The sequence below is a fragment of the Eupeodes corollae genome, chromosome 1 (genome assembly GCF_945859685.1).
Source record: "Eupeodes corollae chromosome 1, idEupCoro1.1, whole genome shotgun sequence".
NCBI lineage: Eukaryota > Metazoa > Arthropoda > Insecta > Diptera > Syrphidae > Eupeodes > Eupeodes corollae.
The window spans coordinates 230,324,646-230,348,599 of NC_079147.1; the positions used below are offsets into that span (position 1 = coordinate 230,324,646).

General features: G+C 37.3%; 1 protein-coding gene across 1 annotated transcript in view; it reads right to left on the reverse strand.

Annotated features, from left to right (window-relative positions):
- Positions 1–23,954, reverse strand: part of LOC129939606 (uncharacterized) — a 182,742-nt gene that overhangs the window by 24,114 nt on the left and 134,674 nt on the right. The window contains exons 2-3 of the mRNA XM_056047680.1: positions 23,344–23,834; positions 8,295–8,516 (exon numbers count right to left, since the gene is read on the reverse strand). Of these exons, the coding sequence (XP_055903655.1) occupies positions 8,295–8,516; positions 23,344–23,834 (713 nt within the window). The remainder of the gene's footprint in view (positions 1–8,294; positions 8,517–23,343; positions 23,835–23,954) is intronic.

Genomic DNA, 23,954 nt, shown 5'->3' on the forward strand with positions numbered 1-23,954 from the left:
TTCTTCCATTTTATGGTCAATTTAATCGAAATTCTGAGTTGGCTATTCGGGCTATATTGTGACTAAATTTCTCACCAAATTATGTGACATTTAAACACCAACAAGCTTACATAGTGTTTTTCATGTTTAACCAGTGTTAACCATGATCGTGAATTATCAATTGGGCCTCAGTAACTACACTACCTTTAAAATTCTCCGGAAGAATTTAGGTGTGAAGCCGTTCAAAATTCAGCTTGTGTAAGAATTTAAACCGAACGACCTTTACTATACCGCCGAATTGTTGGTGTATAGGCCTTTGAAAAGTTTGCCAAAAATCATTTCTGCTTAAACAAAAAATATACGTTAAAAAGCGAAACTCTTGTATTTGGTTTACACCAAAAGGCATTATAAGAGCTACCAAAACGTCATTGTTTGGGATGGCATACCGGAATCAGCGGGCCGTATTTTTTCAAAGATAATGAGAATCGCTAGTTAATAAAGGTTTTCACTTCAAAAAAAAAATCCAACAATTTTGAAACTTGGCACACTAACTAAGGGATGTCTGGTGATGACCCAAAAAAATTCCTCAAAATCCGACGTGAGCTCTAGCGGCAGTCAAGAAAAACATTGAGATTATTTCAGTTTTTCACGTTTATCTCGAAAACTATTTGTCATATCAAAAAATTTTGTTCTACAAAACTCAAGTTTATTAAATTTCCTAAGAAAATATTATATTGATTTATTTCTACTCGTTTTAGTTTATAAAATATCTCTTTAGACATTTAAGAAAAACATGTGTTTATTTTACACGAAAATAAATTAAATTGGGTTTCGCAACGTCCGTTCGAAAACTAGGGCCTAGTGACCTACAGTTTTAAGCCGAATCCGAACGGCAAATTTGAGAAAGCACTTTTCATGACAAGAATTACTCTTGGAGAATTTGTCAGTTCCACCTATCATTTATAACTGGATATGGAGGATGGCTTTGGAACCAATTTGACAGCTTTGCAATGTCAATATTATCTCTAATTTCCCTAAAATCTTCATGTTGCTCATTAGTAGAAAAAAGAACGACAGTTAATTCTTCAAGTGATGAGCAAATTTCATGAGTAGCAGTCAGCCCTGGCTTATGTCGACTTGTTTCTATACTACATTAGCTAAAGATGTCTGTATTGGTATTAAAACACGAAGCTTTTGCTGCCGAAACGATTTCTTTACTTTTTCTATAAAGAGGCTGGTTAAATGTTGATACCAGGCATTCTTGGTCAAATTTGCACCACAAACTGCCAGAATAGTGCAATGCAGTGTATTATAGTCGGACGGTGGACAGCTTATGGACGGAAGAGGAATGGTTTTAGTTTTTGTTCTAAACAAGCCTTTTGTTATTGAGTGCATGTACCCTTTCCATCCTGGAACATGGTAAATGTCAATAAACTTTGATGCCAACCAAAGAGGGTCATATGGTTTTGGCTGTAACATTTCTTCGGAACTATTTTATTTTAAAAAACTAAATTTTTTAATCCGCCATCTGATTTCTGAAATGTTTCCAAAGGAAGTATCCAGTTGATTTACCACAAGGTAGTTTTTGATGTTCAAATGGTAGACATGTGCATTCAAGAGGACACAAGCGTCCACAGGTTTTTCTCAAAACCCACCTCTGTCTATCAACTCCTACTCTCACCTCCCCGCGGTGAACATCGGGTGCCTAGTACCTCAACTGGAGATTGGGTTCCAACCCCAGTGGAAAGTTGTTGGGGGCAGCAAACGAGAGAGGGGGGGAGAGGTGTTTCCACTAAGGCACCTCTCCTTATCCAGGCGGCAGCGGACGAATTCTCGAGATAGAATCAACGGTGGCGTCTACAGTTCCAGTAAGGTCGAACTACTTAGTGAACACCTTATAGGGCTTCTTCGACATATTCGGAGCCCAGGCCTATAAGGAGCGGTTCATCCGGCTCCCCTTCCTTGGAGTTATACTAAGGATCTGGCCCTCCAGGTTGGGGGTTGTGCCGTCGGGGTGACTTCCTGGCCACGTAAAAACATCATAGTTTCGAAGCAACAACAAGCCTCGGATACGGACGGATTCACTGTTGACAACCCACGCAAACGAAATAAGGACAACGAACTTCGGATATGTACGTGGAATGTTAGGTCCCTTAACAGACCACGTGCAGCCGAACAATTAGCGGAAGCCCTAAACTGCTGCAAGGCAGATATTACAGCCATCCAAGAAGTGCGATGGGATGGACCGGGCAAACGCAAACTAAAAGACTGCGATATCTACTACGGCGACTGCTACCGAGAACAAAGACAGCGTCTATTTGGGTGTGGATTTGTTGTTGGAACTAGGCTCAGGCAAAAAGTCTTAAGTTTCAACAGTGTGAGCGAGCGCATCACGACAATCCGCATCAAGGCTAAATTCGCCAACATAAGCCTAATATGCGCGCATGCCCCAACAGAGGAGAAAGATGAAGACACCAAAGACATATTCTTCGAGCTCTTAGACAAGACATATGAGCAGTGCCCTGGCTATGACATTAAAATTGTCTTAGGAGATTTTAATGCCAAGCTAGGAAGAGAAGACATCTTTGGTGGCATAATCGGGAGATACAGCCTGCACGACACCACCTCCGACAACGGATTCAGGCTGGTCGATTTCGCTGCGGGGCGAGACGTTCTGGTAGCTAGTACGCAGTTCACGCATCTCAATATCCACAAGGGGACATGGAAATCTCCTGATCAATCAACCGTCAACCAGATTGACCACATTGCGATCGACGCACGACACTTCTCCAGTATCCAGGATATCCGAACATTCCGAGAGGCCAACATTGACTCGGACCACTACCTCGTTGTAGCCAAGGTACGGCTACGGATATCCCGATCCAAGCCAAAACAAGGAAGTACTGTGAGAAGATTCGACGTTAGACGGCTACAATCGCAAGAGACTGTCATGTCCTTTTCCGATCGAGTCTCTAATAACCTCCTAAGAAGTCCTATGCTTCCTGCATTAAGCATTGAAAACCAGTGGCAACATTGCCTTGCAGCCATCAGAGATGCCGCCTCTGAAGTGCTAGGTTTCACACGGCCACCACAGCGAAACCCCTGGTTTGACGACGAATGCCGGCAAGCTCACGCAGCGAAACAAGAGGCATACAAAACGGCGCTGCACAAAAGGACGAGAGCTGCTCGCGAGCTCTACGAGCAGAAGAGGAGAGAGGAACACCGGCTTCTTAGACGGAAAAAAAGAGAGCATGAGAAGCGCGCGATCGAGGAGATAGAGGGATGTCACAACAGGAATGAGGTTCGTAAATTTTACCAAAAGGTAAAAAAAACCTCCCAAGGGTACAAGCCACGAACCGAAGCCTGTAAAGACGATCAAGGGAACATCGTAGTAGAACCACAGTCGATGCTGAGAATATGGAAAGATCACTTCTCCAAATTATATAACGGCGATGACGAACCGAATTCCGCTGTAAGGGAGATAGAACCACTCAACCTCGGCGACGCAGATCAACAATTCCGCCCACCCGACCTTGACGAAGTGAAGATAGCTATAGCTAAACTTAAGCCAAACAAAGCTGCTGGAGCTGACGGCATCACCGCCGAACTATTCAAAGCAGCAGGCGATGACTTGGTAGGGAGCATGCACCAACTCATCTGCAAAATTTGGTCGGAAGAAAGCATGCCCGATGAGTGGAATCTCAGCATAGTGTGCCCGATACATAAGAAAGGAGACCCTCTAAACTGCGCCAACTACAGAGGCATCAGTCTCCTTAACATTGCTTATAAGATCCTCTCTGCCGTATTATGTGAACGTCTGAAGCCATTCGTCAACAACCTGATTGGTCCTTATCAGTGTGGCTTCAGACCAGGAAAGTCCACTATCGACCAAATATTCACACTACGGCAGATCTTGGAAAAAACCCAGGAGCTTCAAATCGATACCCACCATCTTTTTATCGATTTCAAAGCCGCGTATGACAGCATCTATAGGGAAGAGCTCTACCGAGCAATGTCTAGTTTTGGCATCCCTGTCAAACTTATCCGTTTGTGCAGAATGACGATGGAGAATGCACGCTGCTCTATCAAGGTCGGAAAAGATCTTACCGATGCATTTGATGTCAAAAAAGGTTTTAGACAAGGCGATGCACTGTCATGCGACTTCTTCAACATCGTGTTGGAAAGAATTGTGCAAAACTCAACCGTCAACACTAGAGGCACAATCTTCCAAAGATCCATCCAATTACTCGGATACGCAGATGATATTGACATAATTGGAAGATCAAAGCGTGATGTCAGTGGAGCGTTTTTGAGCATTGCGACGGAAGCGAAGAAGATGGGTTTAGTGGTCAATGAGGGCAAGACCAAGTATATGCTGTCATCAAAAAAGGACACTGAACGACGACGTCTTGGACAAAACGTCACCATGGACAGCTATAACTTTGAGGTAGTTAAGGACTTTGTCTACCTAGGCACCGCTATTAATGCAGACAACGACACCAGCGCTGAAATCAAACGAAGAATAACTCTTGCAAATCGCTGCTTCTTTGGACTTAGAAGGCAATTGAGAAGTAAAGTCCTCTCTCGAGCATGTAAAATCACCATCTATAAGACACTCATCATCCCGGTTCTCATTTATGGCGCTGAGGCCTGGACCCTGTCAAAGAAAGATGAGAGCGTCTTAGGATGCTTCGAGAGAAAAATTCTTCGGGCGATTTTTGGTCCCGTACGCATAGATGGAGAATGGAGGAGAAGATATAACGACGAGCTGTACGGGCTGTACAGCGACACTGACCTAGTTAGCAGAATCAAAGTCCAACGGCTTAGATGGCTAGGTCATGTAGAGCGGATGGACATCAACGCTCCAGCCCGGAAGGTCTTCGAATCCAATCCCGAGGGACGGCGCAGTAGAGGAAGACCGCGACTCAGGTGGCGCACCCAGGTGGGAGAGGACCTCAACCAACTTGGCGTGCGAAACTGGAGACAGTTAGCTAGGGACCGAGCTGGCTGGAGACGCTTGTTGGTTGAGGCCCAGGTCCGCCCCGGACTGTAGCGCCACCTTAAGTAAGTAAGTAAGTTTTGTCAGCTTTTGCCTTTGTATGTCGGTTTCTTTTCCTATGGAAGGCTTGTAGGTATAAAAGCATTTGATAGGGTTTGGCATCAGGCTCTCTTATCGAAAATGCGTGCTTTCGGTTTTCATGAATCCCTCCTTCATTGGATTAGTAATTACCTTTCGAATCGTTCAATACAAGTTGTATTGGATGGATTCAAGTCTGAAAGCCACAAAATAAATGCTGGTGTGCCCCAGGGCTCTGTTTTGTCTCTAACACTCTTTCTCGTTTTTATTAATGATCTCTTGTCTGCAACATCTAATCCAATACATTGTTTTGCTGACGATAGTACTCTTAGCTTTTTCATATTTGTTTTAAAATTCACACCCCTCTTCTTGGGATGTGGAACTGCAACGACAAAAGATGATAAGCTCATTAAATTCCGACCTAAACAGCATTGTACAATGGGGAATAAGAAACCGCGTGGAATTTAATGTTTCGAAATCGCAATGCCGTCTTGTATAGTTAAAGCGAAATATACAACCGCTGCCATTAGGTATCCATAAATGGCACTTGCATCGAGGAAACTGAACATCTCGATATTCTCGGTATGTGTACCACCAACCACCTTTTGTGGAATGATCAAATACGCGATGTCGTCAAAAATGCCGCAAGATGTTTAGGTTTTCTAAGGCGATGCAAGAAGTTTTTCTAACCCTCTGACCTGGCTGTTCAAAACACTTATAGAAGTCCAAAGCTTGAGTATAACTCCCATATCTGGGCTGGTGTTCCTGCAACTTACTTAAGCCTCTTCGATAGTATTGAATGAAGAGCATTTAGTTTGATTGGTGATATTACCATCATGAGATCATTTACGTCACTTGAACATCGTCGAAATGTTTCTTGTCTCACCCTCTTTTACCGTTATTTTAATGGTTTATGCTCTGGAGAAATAGCCAGCTGCATTCCTCCCCTTAAACAGTTCAACCGTAATACTCGCACTTCTAGGAATGCTCATCAATATACCCTCGAGCCCAACTTCGGTCGCATTGTCAAGTACAGAGATTCGTTTTTTAGCCGTACTATGCGAATGTGGAATGCCTTGCCACACTCTGTCTTTCCCAGCTATTGGAATATTCAGGAATTCAAAAACAATCTTCTTTCAACCCCTCTCTCCCTTTCTTAGTGCTCACACTGTGTCTACATTATAAGGGTAATATATCCCTTTGAGTGTGCGCTTATTATAAAAAAAAACCGTCATTGAAGTGTTTGGCAAAACCATGACATGTTTTCCTTGCATGCTTATAAAGTTATTTTATAAACTAAACCAAGTATAATCAAATAAATATCATATTTCTTGAGAAAATTTAATACATTTTCAAGATAAACCCGAAAAACCAAAAAAATGTATGTTTCTCTTCACTGCCGCTAGAGTTATTTTATAAACTATAACAGATACGAACAAAATCGGGAAATCTTTTTTTTATAAAATTTAATGGGCTTTAATTTTGTAGAACAAAATTTTTTGATACGACAAATAGTTTTCGAGATAAACTTGAAAAACTGAAACAATCTCCATGTTTCTCTTCACTGCCGCTAAAGCTCACGTCAGATTCTCTTTTTTCCCCTTTGTATGTGTGCCAAGTTTCAAAACTGTTGGATTTTTTTTGAGGTGAAGGCAATTTTTTTCGTTCATTGACTGAACTAATGTACATAATTGTCCTTTAAGTTAAAATTATACGAAAATTGAAAATTGTCGTTTCGTGAAATTTCGCTCTTTAAAAGTCTGCCATTTGGAGAGTGTTAGAGGTACGGCCTTGAAATGTTCACAGAATATTTTTGAAAAGTTACTCTGTTTGAATTTTTTTTTGCCTTTTTATTGAAGATGCTCTGCATCCTATGCTATCTATTATTATATGTTGGACTTTAAAAAAACTATAACAGATAAAAATAAAATATGCAAATCCAAATTCCATATATTTGTATTTTTATATGGATGTGTATGTTTGTAGGTAGGTTCATGTATGCGGTATACCTTTATGCATAATGTCGCAATTTAAATAAGCCTATTTAGCCAGAATCCATCAATATTCAATACGAAACAATTAAAATTCATTCAGTTGTACATTCATGCAATCGATATACAGGATTCGGACCCCACACATCACCTCCTTAACCACAAAACAATTTGTCACTCTCAAATATCTCTCCTAAAGGTATAATAGGATATACACACCTTGAACATGTACAAATCCTTATACCATATATCTGGATGCGAAACCCTCAAAACTATCGAATTAATTTTGTGTGAAACAACCATCATAGATAATAGACACATACATACAACATAAAATAGGTACATTAAATTGACATAATATGAACAGAATATGTCCTTCATATACACGTTATATAAGCACAATAAATTGATATCAATTTTATAATCCTCACATAGGTTGTTCGTGTTAAATTAAGCTTTTAACCGTGGTCCACTCGTGGACGCGGCGGTGGTGTGTGTTCTTGGAAAGCTTAAGCTTTATAAAAAGGATCAAAATGTCAGCAGATAATTCAAACAAAAAATAATTGAAATCTAAACACACACAAACTCCAATACGATCAATGATATAATTTATTTAGTCTTTTTTGTAGCTACATATTTTATTTTTAGGTGCGTCATGTTATGCGCTCGTTGCGGGGCTGTGCCAAATCAATATTAAATCTCCAGCCTCCATCTAATTGGTATATAATTCTACCCCGTGGTGTGGCGGTGTCCTGATAAAACACGCAAACATCATATTTTATACCTACACTATAACTAGGCGTTGGTATAATGAGCATTACAAACGTTAGCAACAAATTATTATTCTATCCTTCCTCCGATTTACGCACCGTAATAACAGCAGCTAATCCAGAAAATGTCCTGATTCAACCTTCGTCGTCGTCGTCGTCGTCGTGGTGGTGTTGAAGGTTGCCGAAATGGCGAATCAAATAAAACCCAAAACCAAAACCAAAAGCAAAGCAAAAAGAAAATATTCTTACAGCGAGAAATGATCTAATAAAAGAACCAAGTAAAACAAATTCAGCAATCGCTGTCGGCCGCAATTATTTATTAAACCATCCTCCTCAGATACTCACAGAAGAAACACCACAAGAACCCCCCTACCCGTTTCCTTCTTAATTCTAACCTATGTATCTATGAATCTGAAGCTCAAGCTATATCTGCATTATAGATACTTTTATGGTACAATATATAAACCACCCACAAACCTTGATGAACTGAAATGTGGCCATCGGTGGTAGGCGTTTGCTCTTTGGATAGAAGAAGCTCCCTGCTGGATGTGCTGGGTATCTTGATGTGATACGATAAATAACTCCTTGCGGGCTAGTTGGCCAATTGGGGGCGGTGAATGTGAATCCATTATCTGTGCCAGCATCTAGAGGATCCATTTCGACGGTAACTGTATCGATCCAGGAGCCTCCAACGCAAAGCTGTAAAGAGGAAAAAGAGTAAAATTAGAATTATGTTTAGTATACGAAGGACAAGCTGAAGCTAAAGCTGAAACTGAATCTGAAGCTTAAGCTATGAACGAAGGAATAACAAAATGCTATTAAAGGATATATTCCGGTTAATCTGTGTGTCTCACAAAATCTGTATTAGACAAACGGTATATACTCGTATGCTGTGCGTGCCTTGGATGGCGTTGCGTTGTGCGTACCTATACTCGCACAACAATATCCCTGGAGCGCGCGGCGTTATAGCAATAAGCTATAAATGAGTGCATATTAAAAAGAGAGCTGTAGGTGGAGCATAAACTCGTAGATATTTGAAGGCAACTTCTCTGTTACAGTTTGTTCAAAAAACAAAAACGAAATATATTGCATCTCGTAAAGAGGCTTCTGCTTCTGCTGCCAAAGCCGAAACCGGAGCCGAAGCTAAAACTTGCGATGATGATGATGATTACAGCCATAGGACTATTAACCAAAAAAGTGCCTGTAGAATACGCCTTGTACTCGTATCTACCTTATGTGTGCTTTGTGAGATTAATGTCTTTTCAGGAATGAATCTAGGAGAGATTTGAAATTAATTGAGATGAATTTTCCCCGAATTTCTGTATTCGTATTGTGTTCGGAGAGAGAGAAGTATTAATTGATTTTAGATTGTACTGTGATTTGTAGTGTTTCGTGTTTTGAGGTAGTAGAACATACAAATTATTGTAACATTAGTGGGAAGACAAAGCGTTCGAGAGCGTGCGAGAAGCTTGTAACATTTAAACCCGATTACATAACTGTCTAATTTGTTTCAAAGAAATAACAGTTTAGTGGGCTTCGTCACGTTTCGGCGTGGGAAATTTATGGATCTTTGAGAAAAAAATTCTAAATGATTGAAGTCAAACAACCGCGGCACTAACCATATCTGATACTTCGGGCTTTAAAAAGTTTTAAAAAAATTGTCAGTTATAATTTGATGCAAAAGTGTTTCTACAGTGATTTGAATAGTTTTCCAAATACAGTTCTAAATTTGAACTGATACTCCTTTCAATTTTGTCCACTGCGAAAATTTCGAATGGTTGTTTTATTTGTATTTTCTAGATTATTTCGTAACACTGTGACATTAATCTATTTGTATCTTGCTCTCACTTCCAAGAAATTACACTAGGTTGTGTGAAAGAAAGGATTTTCCATGGACTTTCATGGTCGCTGTAATTTTTTCAATGAAACCATTAAGTTACATTTTACCTTAAAACACTTCGCCTGGGATTTTTTAACCTCTTCAGGAGAACTCTACTAACACAAAAGTACAAATAATCTTAGTTAGATTAATGGGATATGAGAACGTTTAAAGCATATCGTCAACAATCTGATAGATTCTATAAGTGTGGTTTCAGCCTAGGAAATTCCACAGTCTATCAAATATTCACATTACGGCAGATCCTGGGAAAAAAACCAAGAACATTAAATCCACATTCATCGATTTCATGGCCGCATATGACAGCATCTACAGGGACAAGCTGTAAGGAGCCTTGTCTAGTTTTGAAATCCCTGCCAAACTCGCACGCTTGTGCAGGATGACCATGGATTTCCATAACCGCTGCTCCATAAAGGTTGGAAACAACTTAACAGAAAGGTTTAAGACAAGGTGATGCGCTATCATACTATTTTTTTAACATCGTACTTGAAAGAATAGTGGTGAGCTCCCACATCAACAATAGAGGCACTATCTTCAAAAAGTCTGCCCAATTAGTGGCATATGCTGATGACATCGACAAAATCAGTAGGACTCACCGCGATGTCAAAGGGGCTTTTGTGGGTATTGAGGCAGAGGCGGCAAAAATGGGTATAACGATTAGAAAGGGCAAAACAAAGTACATGCTGTCTTTAAAAAAGGATTTACAATACCAACGTCTTAGTCACAACGTCAACATTGACATACGTAACTTTGAGGTAGTTAAAGACTTTGTCTGCCTAGGCTTTGTTATAAATGCAGAAAACAACACCAGCGCTGATATCAAACGAAGACAAACTATTGCTAACCGCTGTTTCTTTGGCTAAGAAAACAATTGAGTATAGCAAAGCCCACTCTCGAGGTGCGGATGAAAGCACCTTGAGTCGTTTCGAGAAAAAAGTTCCGGAGTGATCTACGGTCCCGTATACATAGGAGAGGAGTGGAGAAGAAGATGGACGACAAGGCTTGACGGGCCGTACAGCGACGTAAACTTAGCCAGAAAGTCCAACGAAGAAGATGGTAGGGTAACGTAGAGCGCATGGAAACCAATGCTCCGGCCCCTAAAGTGTTCGAATCCACACCACCAACCGTGCTATATTTTTTTTATAATAAGCGCACACTCAAAGGGATATACTACCCTTATTATGTAGACACAGTGTGAGCAATATAGGAAAGGGAGAAAGGGGTTGAAAGGAGATATCGATGCACATTGGTTTTGAATTCCTGAATATTGCAATGACTAGGAAGGACAGAGTGTGGCAAGGCATTCCACATTCGCATAGTACGGCTAAAGAACGAATCTCTGTACTTGACTGTGCGACCGAAGTCGGGTTCGAGGGTATATTGATGAGCATTCCTAGAAGCGCGAGTATTACGGTTGAACTGTTGAAGGGGAGGAATGCAGCTGGCTATTTCTCTAGAGCATAAACCATTAAAATAGCGGTAAACGAGGGTGAGACAAGAAACATTTCGACGATGTTCAAGTGACGTAAATGATCTTATGATGGCAATATCACCAATCAATCTAATGGTATTGTGGATGGCTCTAAATATAGCCACAAATCGCGATAAACTCAGCAAAGTCCAACGAACAGCCTGCCTGTGTATGGGAGGAGTACTTTGCTCTACCCCTTCCGCCTCAGTTGATGTTCTGTACCTTCTTATACCGCTGGTATAAGCAGCAAGCAAACGGCTGCTAATACAGCCATACGGCTTCAAGCCACACCACTTTTTTGAACTCGTTCAGAACTTTAAACAGCAATATTGACTAAACTATAACTATAGCTTCAAAGTGACTATACCTCTCAGGTCTTCTTGGGAGAATACATCATTTTTGAACGGTGATCCTATAAACTTTTATACAGACGGATCGAAAACGGAGGATGGGGTTGGTGAAGGCGTATACTCAGATAGACTAAACTTAAGTCTCTCCTTTCGTCCACCCGATCATTGTAGCGTGTTCCAAACTGAAATCCTGGCTATAAAAGAAGTCCAATCATTGCTAAGAGAAAACGTTATATCAACTACTGGTATACGCATCCTCTCGGATAGCCAAGCTGCGTTAAAGTCCCTAGACTCTGTCTCCACTAACTCACTAACAGTCCTAAATTGTCGATCATCTCTTACGGAGATGGCTACATAGTTCAACATTCACCTTTTCTGGGTGCCGGGCCATAGAGACATTAGAGGAAACTGCAGAGCTGACGAACTTGCAAAAAGACGACGGCTCACAATGCTAGGATAGGTATCCCCTTACCTACATGTAAACTCATGCTAAAAGCAAGATACCATAGAGAAAACAAACTTCAGGTAGAATAACACCACCACCTGTTTACAGACTAAACTAATTTGGCCTAATCTAACCTCCAAGCGCTCAAAACAATTAATCTCTCTGAGTAGATTGCACATTAGCTACGTTATTGGTGTCCTGACTGGGCACTGCTTGATAGGAAGGCATGCTATTCGACGTGGAGCCCTTGCAAATGATTTTTGTAGGAGTTGCATGGACAATCTCTCATCTTTTGTGCACATAATAAAGCTCCCTACACTTTCACAACATAGACAATATCTCCAATTTTGTTTTATTTTAAAATTAATTAATGGTTCTATTATATCCGCAACAGCTCTGAATCGTCTAAATTTTAGCTATAGCCAAACTAGCATAAGAAGACAGATACCTTTATGTCCGATCTTTAGCAGAACTAACTATGGTATGAATAGCCCTTTAAATCAATTGATTTCAGTCTTCAATAAATTTTATAATTTAATCTCATCTGTTAATGACAATGTTAAAAGTAAACAATTTAAAGAAAGATTTTTTAATTTGTTATAGTATTTATTTATTTCTATATTAATTAAAATTTTAAATTAAAAATTATGTAAATAGCTATAAGTTTATATTAACGTTAGATAATTAACGGATTAAATAAATAAATAAACACATGTCCTGCCTTATCACAAAGACGTAGAATCCACCGTGGAGACTACTACTTCAACGATACCAGCGATCTAAAAAAATCTGACATTATTTGTCTCCTACGCTTCATTCGGAGCTCCATTTGGTTCAACTATTTAAGCTGATCAACTGATCCATGTGGTATCACAACGGACCATAATTTGGTTTAAGTGTGTTGGACTTCCCAACCAACAGCCACCTAACCTTACCATCGTCAGCGAAACAATGTATTTGATTAGAAGATGCAGACAAGAGATCATTAATAAAAATGAGAAAGAGTGTTGGAGATAAAACAGAGCCTTGGGGCACACCAGCATTGATTTTGTGGTTTTCAGACTTGAATCCATCCAATACCACTTGTATTGAACGATTCGAAACGTAATTACTTATCCAATGAAGGAGGGATTCATGAAAACCGAAAGCACGCATTTTCATTAAGAGAGATGGAGTAGTTTGTTGGGTGAGGCCCTAGTTAATGAAGTACGTCACACTGTCAAAACATTTTTGTAAATTTTAAATATAATTAGCACTACGATAAATGAAGTTAAGCCTGTTTTAAATAGAGCACAAATTACGTTTGAGAAGGAAGAAGCGAGCAATAGACAGCAGAAATGTATTGCGTGTCTTGTTTTCGGTTCATATTGTTTTTGTTTTTGAGAATATGTAATGTATCGTATCTAAACATGTTTTTCTGTCTATAGAACTTCAAAGTTTAGAGAATGCTCACTTTCAATAATGTGACTGGCAAGGGTTATCTTTTGAGAATTTTTAAGTTTTTTGTCGGATTCATGATTAGAGACGAGTTGTCTAAGAACTTGTCTTGTGGTCCCAATGTAACACAGGTTGCGCGGTTCATTTGATTTGCCATTGCAGTTAATTTCGTAGATCGCATCTGTTTGTTTGTCCTTTTTAAGCTTCCTACTGACTTTCATTGCAAAAAAGTTACAGCAACCAAAAAAGCCGACGGAAAACTATATATCCACTTAATACAATAATTTAACAAACTTTTCAACTCAACTCAGTCAACTCAATGAAAAGATTTTTCAGACCTGCTAAAAATCAAAAGGGCTGTCATCCATATTAATTTTAATCAATAATTAATTGACTGATGTTTGTTTGTTCAAGATGTCAATTTCAAAATACAGTATCTCAAAAAATTTTCTAATTCTTTGTTCTAAATTAGATGGCGCAACAGTCCTTTAAGAGCTAGGGCCTATAGTGACTTAAAACTCTCAACCATTCGTGTGTGCGAGTAAAGTTGTCAAAGATGGAGGGGCCAACAGTTTTAAGCCGAATCGGAACGGCTAATTTGAGAAAGCACTTTTCATGACAAGAATTACCCTTGGAGGATTTGTCAATTCCTCGCAGCCCTACACACTTACCACTACGCCACGGTTACATATGTAACATACTTTTGGTTCGTTCATCAGTTGTCAGGTTAGGTTAGGTGAAAGTGCCTGAAGATTCAGAATCCACACACTTAGGCCAAAAGAAAAGGTCCAATGTGATACCACCTGAATCTAGAGAATTACTTCTTGCTAGTCGAACCATTTTTAGCTTTTTTATAAATCGAAAAAGATAGTAGCTAGTTCACTGAGATTATCAAAAGAGTAGTCTCCCAGATGAAGTTTGCGTCTTAGTGAAAGAGCAGGGCAAGTGCAGAGAAGGTGATAGATTGTTTCCTCTTCTTCCTCGTCTATACAGCTCCTTCAGAATTTCATCATTTGAGGCTAAACCAAGTCGTATTGCGTCTCTTCCTATAAGACAGTGTCCCGTAAGGACACCTATTAGGCAGCTAATATGAAGTCTGCTTTGAGATAACAAGTCTTTAGAGCGCTTTGGGTTCAGTGAATTTTGTGGCTGCGCATATTGGTAAATTTTGCCACTTAGAGTTTGTTATCGCAAAAGCTGTTGCTTTTAGCAGAAGTTCACATGTAGCTATCGGTATACCTATCTTCTTCCTTCCAGGTGAAATAGGTATGACGGTTCCATTTTTAGCGAGTTCATCGGCTCTACAATTTCCTGTCATGTCTCTGTGGCCCGGCAGCCAACAAAAGTTGTTAGCTGACATCAATACAAAACAGAAATTGAAAGAAATTAAATCACTGCCAAACCGAGTTCTAATTTACTAGACCCCTTAATTTGAGGTTCTTAATCCAACTGAGATCTAAATCAGAATTCTATAGATTGGGAAATTTATGAGAAAATAAGTAATACAACTTCATTAAGTTTTATTTTTCCATGAACATAGTTTTTGAGACTAAATGTTTATGTTTTATATTTTTAAATAATAACTCGTTACCTTAAGATCAATAATCTTAGAAAACATAGCATCAAATACTTTGAAATTTCTCAAAACGTTCTATTTGAATAACCGATGTTTTCTTATGAACTTTCCACTATCGGTCGTATGAAGCAAAAGAACAGAATTCAAAACAAACTAGAAAAATGCCAGAGATTGTGGAAATGTCTTTCTGTTATGTATTCCTGGGGAAATGACAACTTTCCTTACCACACAACAGCAATGGAAGTTATCCATCATCTACATCCCTCTGCACCATGTTGTTATTGATAGTGCTCCAACAAAAAAGCAATTATGAGATTTTCTAAAAAAAAGGAATTGAAACTGGCAAGGGTATACGCTCTGGGGGGAAGAATTCGCATTCGTAAAAACTTCTGTCACAAATCTTTATCTTATTGACATTCCAAGAAGATATAACTTCGAGAAAAACTTTTGTACGGAATTATGTTGGAAAAGAGAGTAGGTAGGTGAAATAACTAACTAAAACCTCAAAGAACATGCCACCAGATGATACGGGTATACACTAATGAAAGGGACTGGTGCACATTGATGGTACACAGGAACAAAATAAAATCCCGAAGGTATACACGAAAAATAACTACATACTTTTTGAATTGTATCTCCATATCCATAAAGATACCTAAAATAAAATACAACAAGAAATCAGGAAAAAGGTCGTACAGTAAAACCAGGAAAAGTGCCTCTTGCTTAAAAAACTTATCCGTATACAAATATGTATCAACAAGACGGGACTAGTCTCGATCTCAGTCTCGTCTCAGCCTCAACCTCAGCCTCATTTCCTGTAACCGAGACGAGACGATAGTAATTTTGAAGCTTCCGAGATTGTATATTTTGTGTATAGAAAATACCCAATATTTTATATTTGAAATTTTAAGGGCCCTACCTTTGCGCTATCATTATTCTTGAGCCTTCCTCGTAATACAATACGTAATACAGTTTAATGACAACAATCATGGTTCTCTCTTAAAATTTCCAAAAAGTGTCAAAAAGTTCTAATCACAAACAAATATTGCATACATTCAGGTCACATCAGCGATTAACAACTAGACAAATTGTTTAGAAAACGGTTTTAAAAAGTCTTAGAAGTATCACATTATTTCTTTGATATTTGTTCTCTATAATTTGTAAAAGAACATTACTAGGAAAGGAACCCATTGTTCTACCTCTAACTTCAAATCCTTGCCTCTTAAACTGAAGGAATTTAATGACTCGTTTCAATTTTTAATTTATTCGTAAGCTTTGAAGTATTAGCTTGCTGTGCTGTAAGGTTAATATTTGTTCTTAAAAGTTCGTATAAGTTTAGATACATAAATTCATTTAAGTTGTTTTTCAAGTTTTCTTTTAACCAAAATGTTCCTTACTATTAACCTCAAAAAATACTCTCAAAATCAGCATCATAAGCTTTTAGCTCCAAAGCCTTATACTCTTTAAATCATATTTTCGATGTTTGCGACAAGTTGCGTTCCATTTTTCGAACAAATTGTTGAAGTAGTGTCCAAAGGCTGCTAGATTTATAAAAAGAGTGCAAATCGGCATTAAGTGAGACTAAAACTGATATCGAGGCCGATACCGAGACGAGACCCTGGCAAGCGCCCTACTCATTAGTATCTACCTTTTATATTTGAGAAACAAAATACACCTCACCTACTAAGTTAATTTTGATTAACCCAGCTTTTACGCTTAATTGCTTTTTATTTGTATACCTTTGATGAAGAAAACAAAAGTTCTTTTGAAGTACAAATTTAAAATAAGCTGAAAAATCAAAAATATTGGTTTCCTAAGCGCTTCTTAATTTCTTAAAAAACTAAATGGTTTTTCAATGTCAATTTGTTTTAAATGTTCATATTAACCTACCTTTCGAAAGGGGGAATTTATGGTGAGATACTTATCCGAGTTTTACTGTGAAAAAGGCACTTTATTCCGAGAGTTTCCAAAATTTTAAAAAAGTTTTTCGGGATAATATGTGCATTGGGATGTGTAATTGTGTAATAGGATTCAAAACAAAAAATTTCAAATTACAATTCCAGAAATAATTAACAATTACCATGGAAAATTCTGGTATTTCAAAATATCTTTGCTTTTTCAACACTGTCTGAGTAGTGGGCCTAGAACCCATCTTTCCATTTCAATAATCTCGAAAAAAATGTTTGCGTTATCCATTTTCGGTTTCAAAAGTATAGGATTGGAATGCAACATCTGTCAAACTAAGTTCTTAAACCAACTTTTTTTTCAGTTGAAAGTCTGGCATGTACGAAAATCGATCGCACAACGTTATCGTTAAATAGGTTTTTACCAATGTAAGATGCATTTCTTAAATTTTTACAAATTGAATGAATGAAATTAATTTGGGAGATATCAAGAACCGAACATCAATTTTTACAAAATTTGCGTACTATTTTTTTTTATGAAAAAACGGATTGTTTGATTTTTATAAAAAAAAAAACTACTGGATATCGAAAACAATATTTTCTGTGAAATAAAATAAGTTTGAAGCCAATATTTTTAATTTTTGAAAAGCTATTTGAGTCGTAAGTAAATTTGTACCAAGTTTTAGTATTGTTTTTTTTTTAGAGTTTTTTTTTTGTAAAAAAAACTGTCAATTCGAATTTTTTAAAAATTTTACCAAATGTTGAAAACAATACTTCTTATAAAATTAGTTTGAAGCCAATATTTCAAATTTTTGAAGAGATATTTGAGTCGAAAATCAATTTTTACCAACTTTTATACATTTTTTTTTAGGTTTTTATTTTTTGTAAAAAAAACTGTCAATTCGATTTTTTTCAAACTTTAACTGAATATTAACAGCCAAATTTTTTTAAAGATAAAAGTAAGTTAAAGCCAATATCTCAAAGTTTTGAAAAGATATTTGAGTCGAAAATCAATTTTTACCAACTTTTATAAATTTTTTTTTAGGTTTTTATTTTTTGTAAAAAAACTGTCAATTCGATTTTTATCAACATTTTTTAAAATGTTGAAAACAATATTTCTTATAAGATCAAATAAGCTTGAATCATAAATTTCAAGTTTTTGAAAAGATATTTGAATCGATATTCAATTTTTACGAACTTTAAGTAATGTTTTTTTTTAGGTTTTTATTTTTTATAAAAAAAATTGTCAATTCGATTTTTCTCAAAATTTTATCAGATATCAAAAACATTATTCTTCGTTGCACAAAATTGTTTAAGAGATGAAATCATATTTCAGTCGTAAAATTTTAGAGGTGACAAATTTGTTTTTTTTTCAGTTTTATTGATTTATAAAAAAACCGTTATACTGATTTTTTTTCAAAAAATATACCTGTTTGGTATCACGTGACAATATATTATATAAAATTTAATTTAAGTCTCTAGCGTTTTTGGTTCGTAAGATATTTAGGGTTAACCAAAATTTTCACCTTTTTTTCAAACTGCTATGGTAAAAAAACCACCCACGCAATTTTGTTGAGAGCCCTTTCTGCATCTTTCTGCCTTATTATCTGTATAACAAAATTTATTTGAAGTTGATATCTCTTCTGGTTCTTGAGCTATGGAGGACGAAAAAAACGTCGCGAACGTACGGACGTACGAACGTACGGAAATCTTTTATTTCAACTCTAGGGACCTTGAAACGTCGAAAAATGTCAAAGTTTGTATTTGACAAATCGGACTCATTACAATAACATCCTATAGGAAGTTAATAAATTAGGTGGTGTCTAGTTCGTTGAGAACTAGGGCCTTGTGACTAACAACTCTCAACCATTTCTGTGTGTGAGTACTGTTGTCAGGCATGTAGGGGAACTACAGTTAAAAGCCGAATCGAACCCAAGACGTCTGGCATGACAGTCCAACGCACTTACTATCATGCCACGTGTGATTGGACCTTGCTTCTTCGTAAACAAGGACGGAACGACTGTCATCATCAATTCGCAGTTTAATGGTTACATGATAACTAAATTGTCTTTGCCTGCTTTAGAAGAATACGACTTGGAGAATATGTGGTTTCAACAAGACTGTGTTACATGCTGACTATGGCTTTGTTGCAAGAGACATTTCTTGGCGGCTGAATTTCTCGTCGTGGCGATATCAACTGGCCACTAAGATTATGCGGTTTTGTGGGGCTATAGGAAAGACCGTGCTTATACAGATAAAATTTCAACTCTTGAACACTTCAAAACCAACATTCGTCAACTTATGACTGATATACGGCCCATTAATAATTTTTAGGTTTATATAACTATCTAAACGGTGGTATAGGAGCATTTAAATTTTAGACAGCCTTTAATTGTAATTGAATAAACATGGTGCAGGGGTTTTTCAAATGTTGTTGTTGGGCTCTGAAAAAAAGTAAAGTTATTGAGTGCGTGAAGTTAGCTCCCATATTTTTGATTTTCCAATTTTGGAAAGTTGTTCCAAGTTGTTCCCGGTTTGTTCCGCATTGTTCCAAAGTTTTTTTGAAAAATACCCAAAAATGGGGATTTTAGACTCCAAAAACTCTTTTTGACCTAGTTCCCCTCTTTTCCAAAATCGAAAAGAGTTTTTGAACATATTTGAATGAAACTTTGGAACAATTTGATGTGAGTGGTTATGGACATACAAATATTTTTTGAATGTTGGTGTTTGTAAAGGGGGGGTTGGGGATGTTTTTTTGAATTTAGGTATAATCATTATTAATTTCATAGAGTCGGAATCTTAAGGATATTTTGGTCTTATCTGAAAGAATACAGCTTTGGCTTAAAATTTAAAATTTTTTGGAGGGGGCACTAGGAATTTTATTTGTTTCGTTTTTGTGCGCCTTTAGCTTTAGTTGCTTATGGTTGTGGAAGAAATTTGGACACGAACTGGGGGAAATATGGTTTGACTTGGAACATTTTTTTAATTTTTGATTTTTGAAAAAGGGGGCTTAAATGGTTTTACAAAATTTAAAGACATCAATACTTTTGAAAGATCGATCATCAGCGTACAAAATAGGTTATAAGCCAAATTTTGGTTGCTGTACATGTGCGTAATCGTGTTTTATTAAAATGTAGGCTTAAAAAAAAAAAACAAACAATGTGGAGATGTATATTGCATTTTTCAAAAAAAATCGGAGGCAATATCTTTTAAAATATATATTTCACGACTCTTATTTTTTGGCACAATGGTTAGAACACTTTTAAGAGTCTAAAAAAATAAAAAAAGTTGGAATTTTGAAAAGGGGGGGCTAGAATTTTTTCATATTTTGTTCATATCTTTTATAATTTTGATCATAGTGGCCCAAATTTGGGACAATGTTCAGAACAACTAGAACAATCTGGACAAATTTTCAAAAAATCGATGTTCTGAAAAAGGGGAGACAATGAAAAAACATTTTTTGGGTTCTAAATCCCCCATTTTTGGGTATTTAAAAAAAAAAACTTTGGAACAATGCGAAACAAACCGGGAGCAACATTGACCAACTTTCCAAAATTAGAAAATCAAAAAAGGGGGCTAACTTCACGCACTCAAAATTATTCGAGATACAATGGAAAAAATCCAAGTCTTTCAACATCCATTTTTACAAACAAAAATATAGAAGTAGTTAAAATGTAATCTTTTCATAATAATTCCGTCTTGAATATGAACATTTTTTTAAGAATTCTCGAGAGAAAAAACAAATTATAAAATAATTTAGGATGACGTCCTTTGATGTCCTTTCACTTGAATCTTATTTTATTTTTGCCTACCTGTATAAAAATTTTCAATAATGATCTATTTTTGATTTTATGCTTAATTTTCACTTGCCACAAATAGGAATTAACTAAATGACAAGTATTGCATTCCTGAAAAAATCGAACTCAAGTTTTTAGTCAAACATAACATAACGATAGTAGAGAAGTCGAGACAAGTGAGTCACACGATTCCTTCCATCTGTCTTTCTTCACCCATACAGCTACAACACTGGGACGATTGAGTTCAAACTTGGAAATTAACATTTTCAAAAGGCGTTTGTTGTTTAAGACCACAGTCGAAAATTCGATTTTTCTCAAAAAATATCATCCCGATAGATTTTCTTAAATGTTCCCTCAAATTTGTTTTCTTAATATGGCTTCTTTTAACCCTGCGTATAAAAAATTATCATGGCAAGTTACACGATTGAACAGCTCTTTCAAATGACAGGTCCGTTTGCTTACTTTCTGCACTAAAATAAGTAAAAAGAGATATTTTAAAGAGTGTGGGTAAAATTTTCCCACAGAAAGACAAAACTACAAAAAGCAAGCGAACGGGAAAACAACACATTTTCCCCATAAATTGACTGTCAAAAAAATGTAAATTTTGAAACATCATCGTTTCATTTCGCGTTATTTTTTTTATGAAAAAACTTGATTAAAATAAAAAATTGAAAATTGCAATCTTGTTGCTGTTCTTTGGGAAAAGGGTATTTCATTTTATAATTGACAGCAAAATCGAGCAATTCATTTAATTTATTTGAATCTCTATCAAATTTGACACTTTTCACAAATCAACCCAAAAAAAAAAATTCTTACTAGGTTTGGAAAATAGTTTACTCTCTCGTGAGCGCTTTCTTTTACGAAAAACAACAAAAATTTTTAGTACAACAATAGGATTTAGTTAAATTTCGTAATTTTTCGTAAAATTAGACAGTTTTGAAGGTTCGCAAACGGACCTGATTATACTTTATTTTTCAAAAGGAGTGTTCGTTAACGCAAACGTTGCTTGTATTGCGACTATTTTAAAGTAGATGTGGTGGACCTTCACAGTCAACTCTTCAACGTTTGATGGTAAAATTTGAGACGACCATTTCAGAAAACAGTCAGCCAACACCCGTACGTTCAAGGAACGCAAGATCGGCTGAGAACATCGCCACAGTTCGTGGCAGTCTATTTACCACCGTTCACAAGAACTCGGCGTTTCGCAGAATTCAACTTGAAGAATTTTGCGTCGGGAATTGGAAGATCCAACTGACCCAGGAGCTCAAAGATCATGACCATAGACAACACCGATTGTTCGCTAACTGGGCTTAGAGTCTTTTGGAAGAAGACCCCAATTTTGGCCAAAAAATCATCTTTAGTGACGAGGCGCATTTTTTGACAAATGGCCTTGATAACAATCAAAATTGCCAGTACCAACCCAAGCGAGGTTCATCAGGTGGTAATTCATCCAAAAAAAGTTACTGTTTGGTGTGCATTTTGGGCCGAAGGACGGCGTGATTGGTCCGTACTTTTTTGAAAACGACGCACGTTGGTGAGGCGGTCGCTGTCAACCACGAGCGCTACGTAAAGATGATCACTAACTTCTTATGGCCCAAATTGAGCCATATGCACCTAGAGGACATGTGGTTACAGCAGGACGGCCATACGTGCCACACAGCAAACGCTCCGACTTCTGCACACAACATCTACCCGTCCTTATTGAAAAACCCTAATATATCCAAAGTAATCAAAAAGAAAAACCGTTTAATAATTAATAAATCAAGTTTTTTTTTTGAAAAAATGAATAAATCAATTTTTTTAATAATAATAAAAGGCACTACATTTTTTTAAGACAAACTTAATAAGCAGGTAGATTTTCAAATCTGAAAATATAGGCAACATTTTTAAACAGACTCTCTGGATACATGAGCAAGTTTTTGCGACCCAGTTGTGGATTTTATTTTACATAATCTCCTAAGAGTTCAATAAATGATTCCTTTCTAATTCAATTTTATTTGGATCCTATACCGCACTGATTTTGTATTTGTCAGCGTAAAGTCGTCATCATGAAAGCTCCCCAAGGAATCGTTAAACCTGCCTTGGAAGTAGGTAAATACTTTTCTGATTTGATTGTCTGCCATAAAATCAAAGCATCGTTTTCTTTCCCATAGAGAGTCAATTGTAAATAGACGCAAGATTAAATGTGGTTTTCCATTTGGGATTTCTCACCACCACACTTAAGATATAGATAGATGCCTATACTATATATTTATATATGTATTAATGTAGATATACTCATTATCTGGGAAACGCACAAGTAGACTGATTAAAATCTCAACTCACAATCTAAGCATTTTGTTTCTCAAGTGAATTTAAATCAAACTCTAGATAACATCAGTTGGGATCCACTTGATTTTAATTTGATTGTTCATTCCATTTGGTTGTGACATGAGTTGAATCCCTTATTCAATTCACAGTAATCATCCTATTCTCGTCAGTGTACAGTGTATAATCTCAAAAACCCAAACCCAAACCCGCTTTTGGAAATAATAGTCCTTATATCAAGTCCCTGCCCATACCTAAACACGTCCAACCCTGAGCAAGCCCTTCGAAAACTAAGAGAGTATACTATATGGATGCGGCTTATGTAGGTATATATGTAGGTACCTGAAAGGAATCAACTCCAATGAACCAATCTGGCGATGGAACAATACGCGTCATTAGGGAAACCAAACTGTGATTGCTGTCCACAAAGAATTTCGCCTCACTTCGTCCAGCTCCTGCGGTGATCGCCGATACTACAAATTCATCGAAAACGTTCCTTTGCTGGGATGAGCCGGAGCCGGAGCTGGAACCCGAACTCTCACTAGCACCCCCTGAGCCCGATGATGAGGATGATGACGTTGGCGTAGATAATGATGCTGAGGACGTCGCCGATGTAAATGAATTTGATGTCGTCCCTGATGCTGCTACTGCTCCGGCTCCTGCTCCTGCTCCTGCTCCCCCTGTGGTTGACTTGTGCTGCTGCGATGATGTCTGTGATGACGAGGATGATGATTCAAAGATATCTGATTTGCCAGTCTCAGCAAATTGCTTCACACCCGCCGAAGCTTGTTGTCCTATGTGAAATAGGGAAAAGGACGAGTCATGGGTTCTGCCTGCAAAGACACAAACAAACTAAAATTAGATTTCTTTTAAATTCGCAAGAAATAAAAATATAAAAAAAGGGACAACCAAAAAGGATATAACAAATGAGGAGATTATGACTTTTGTGATTT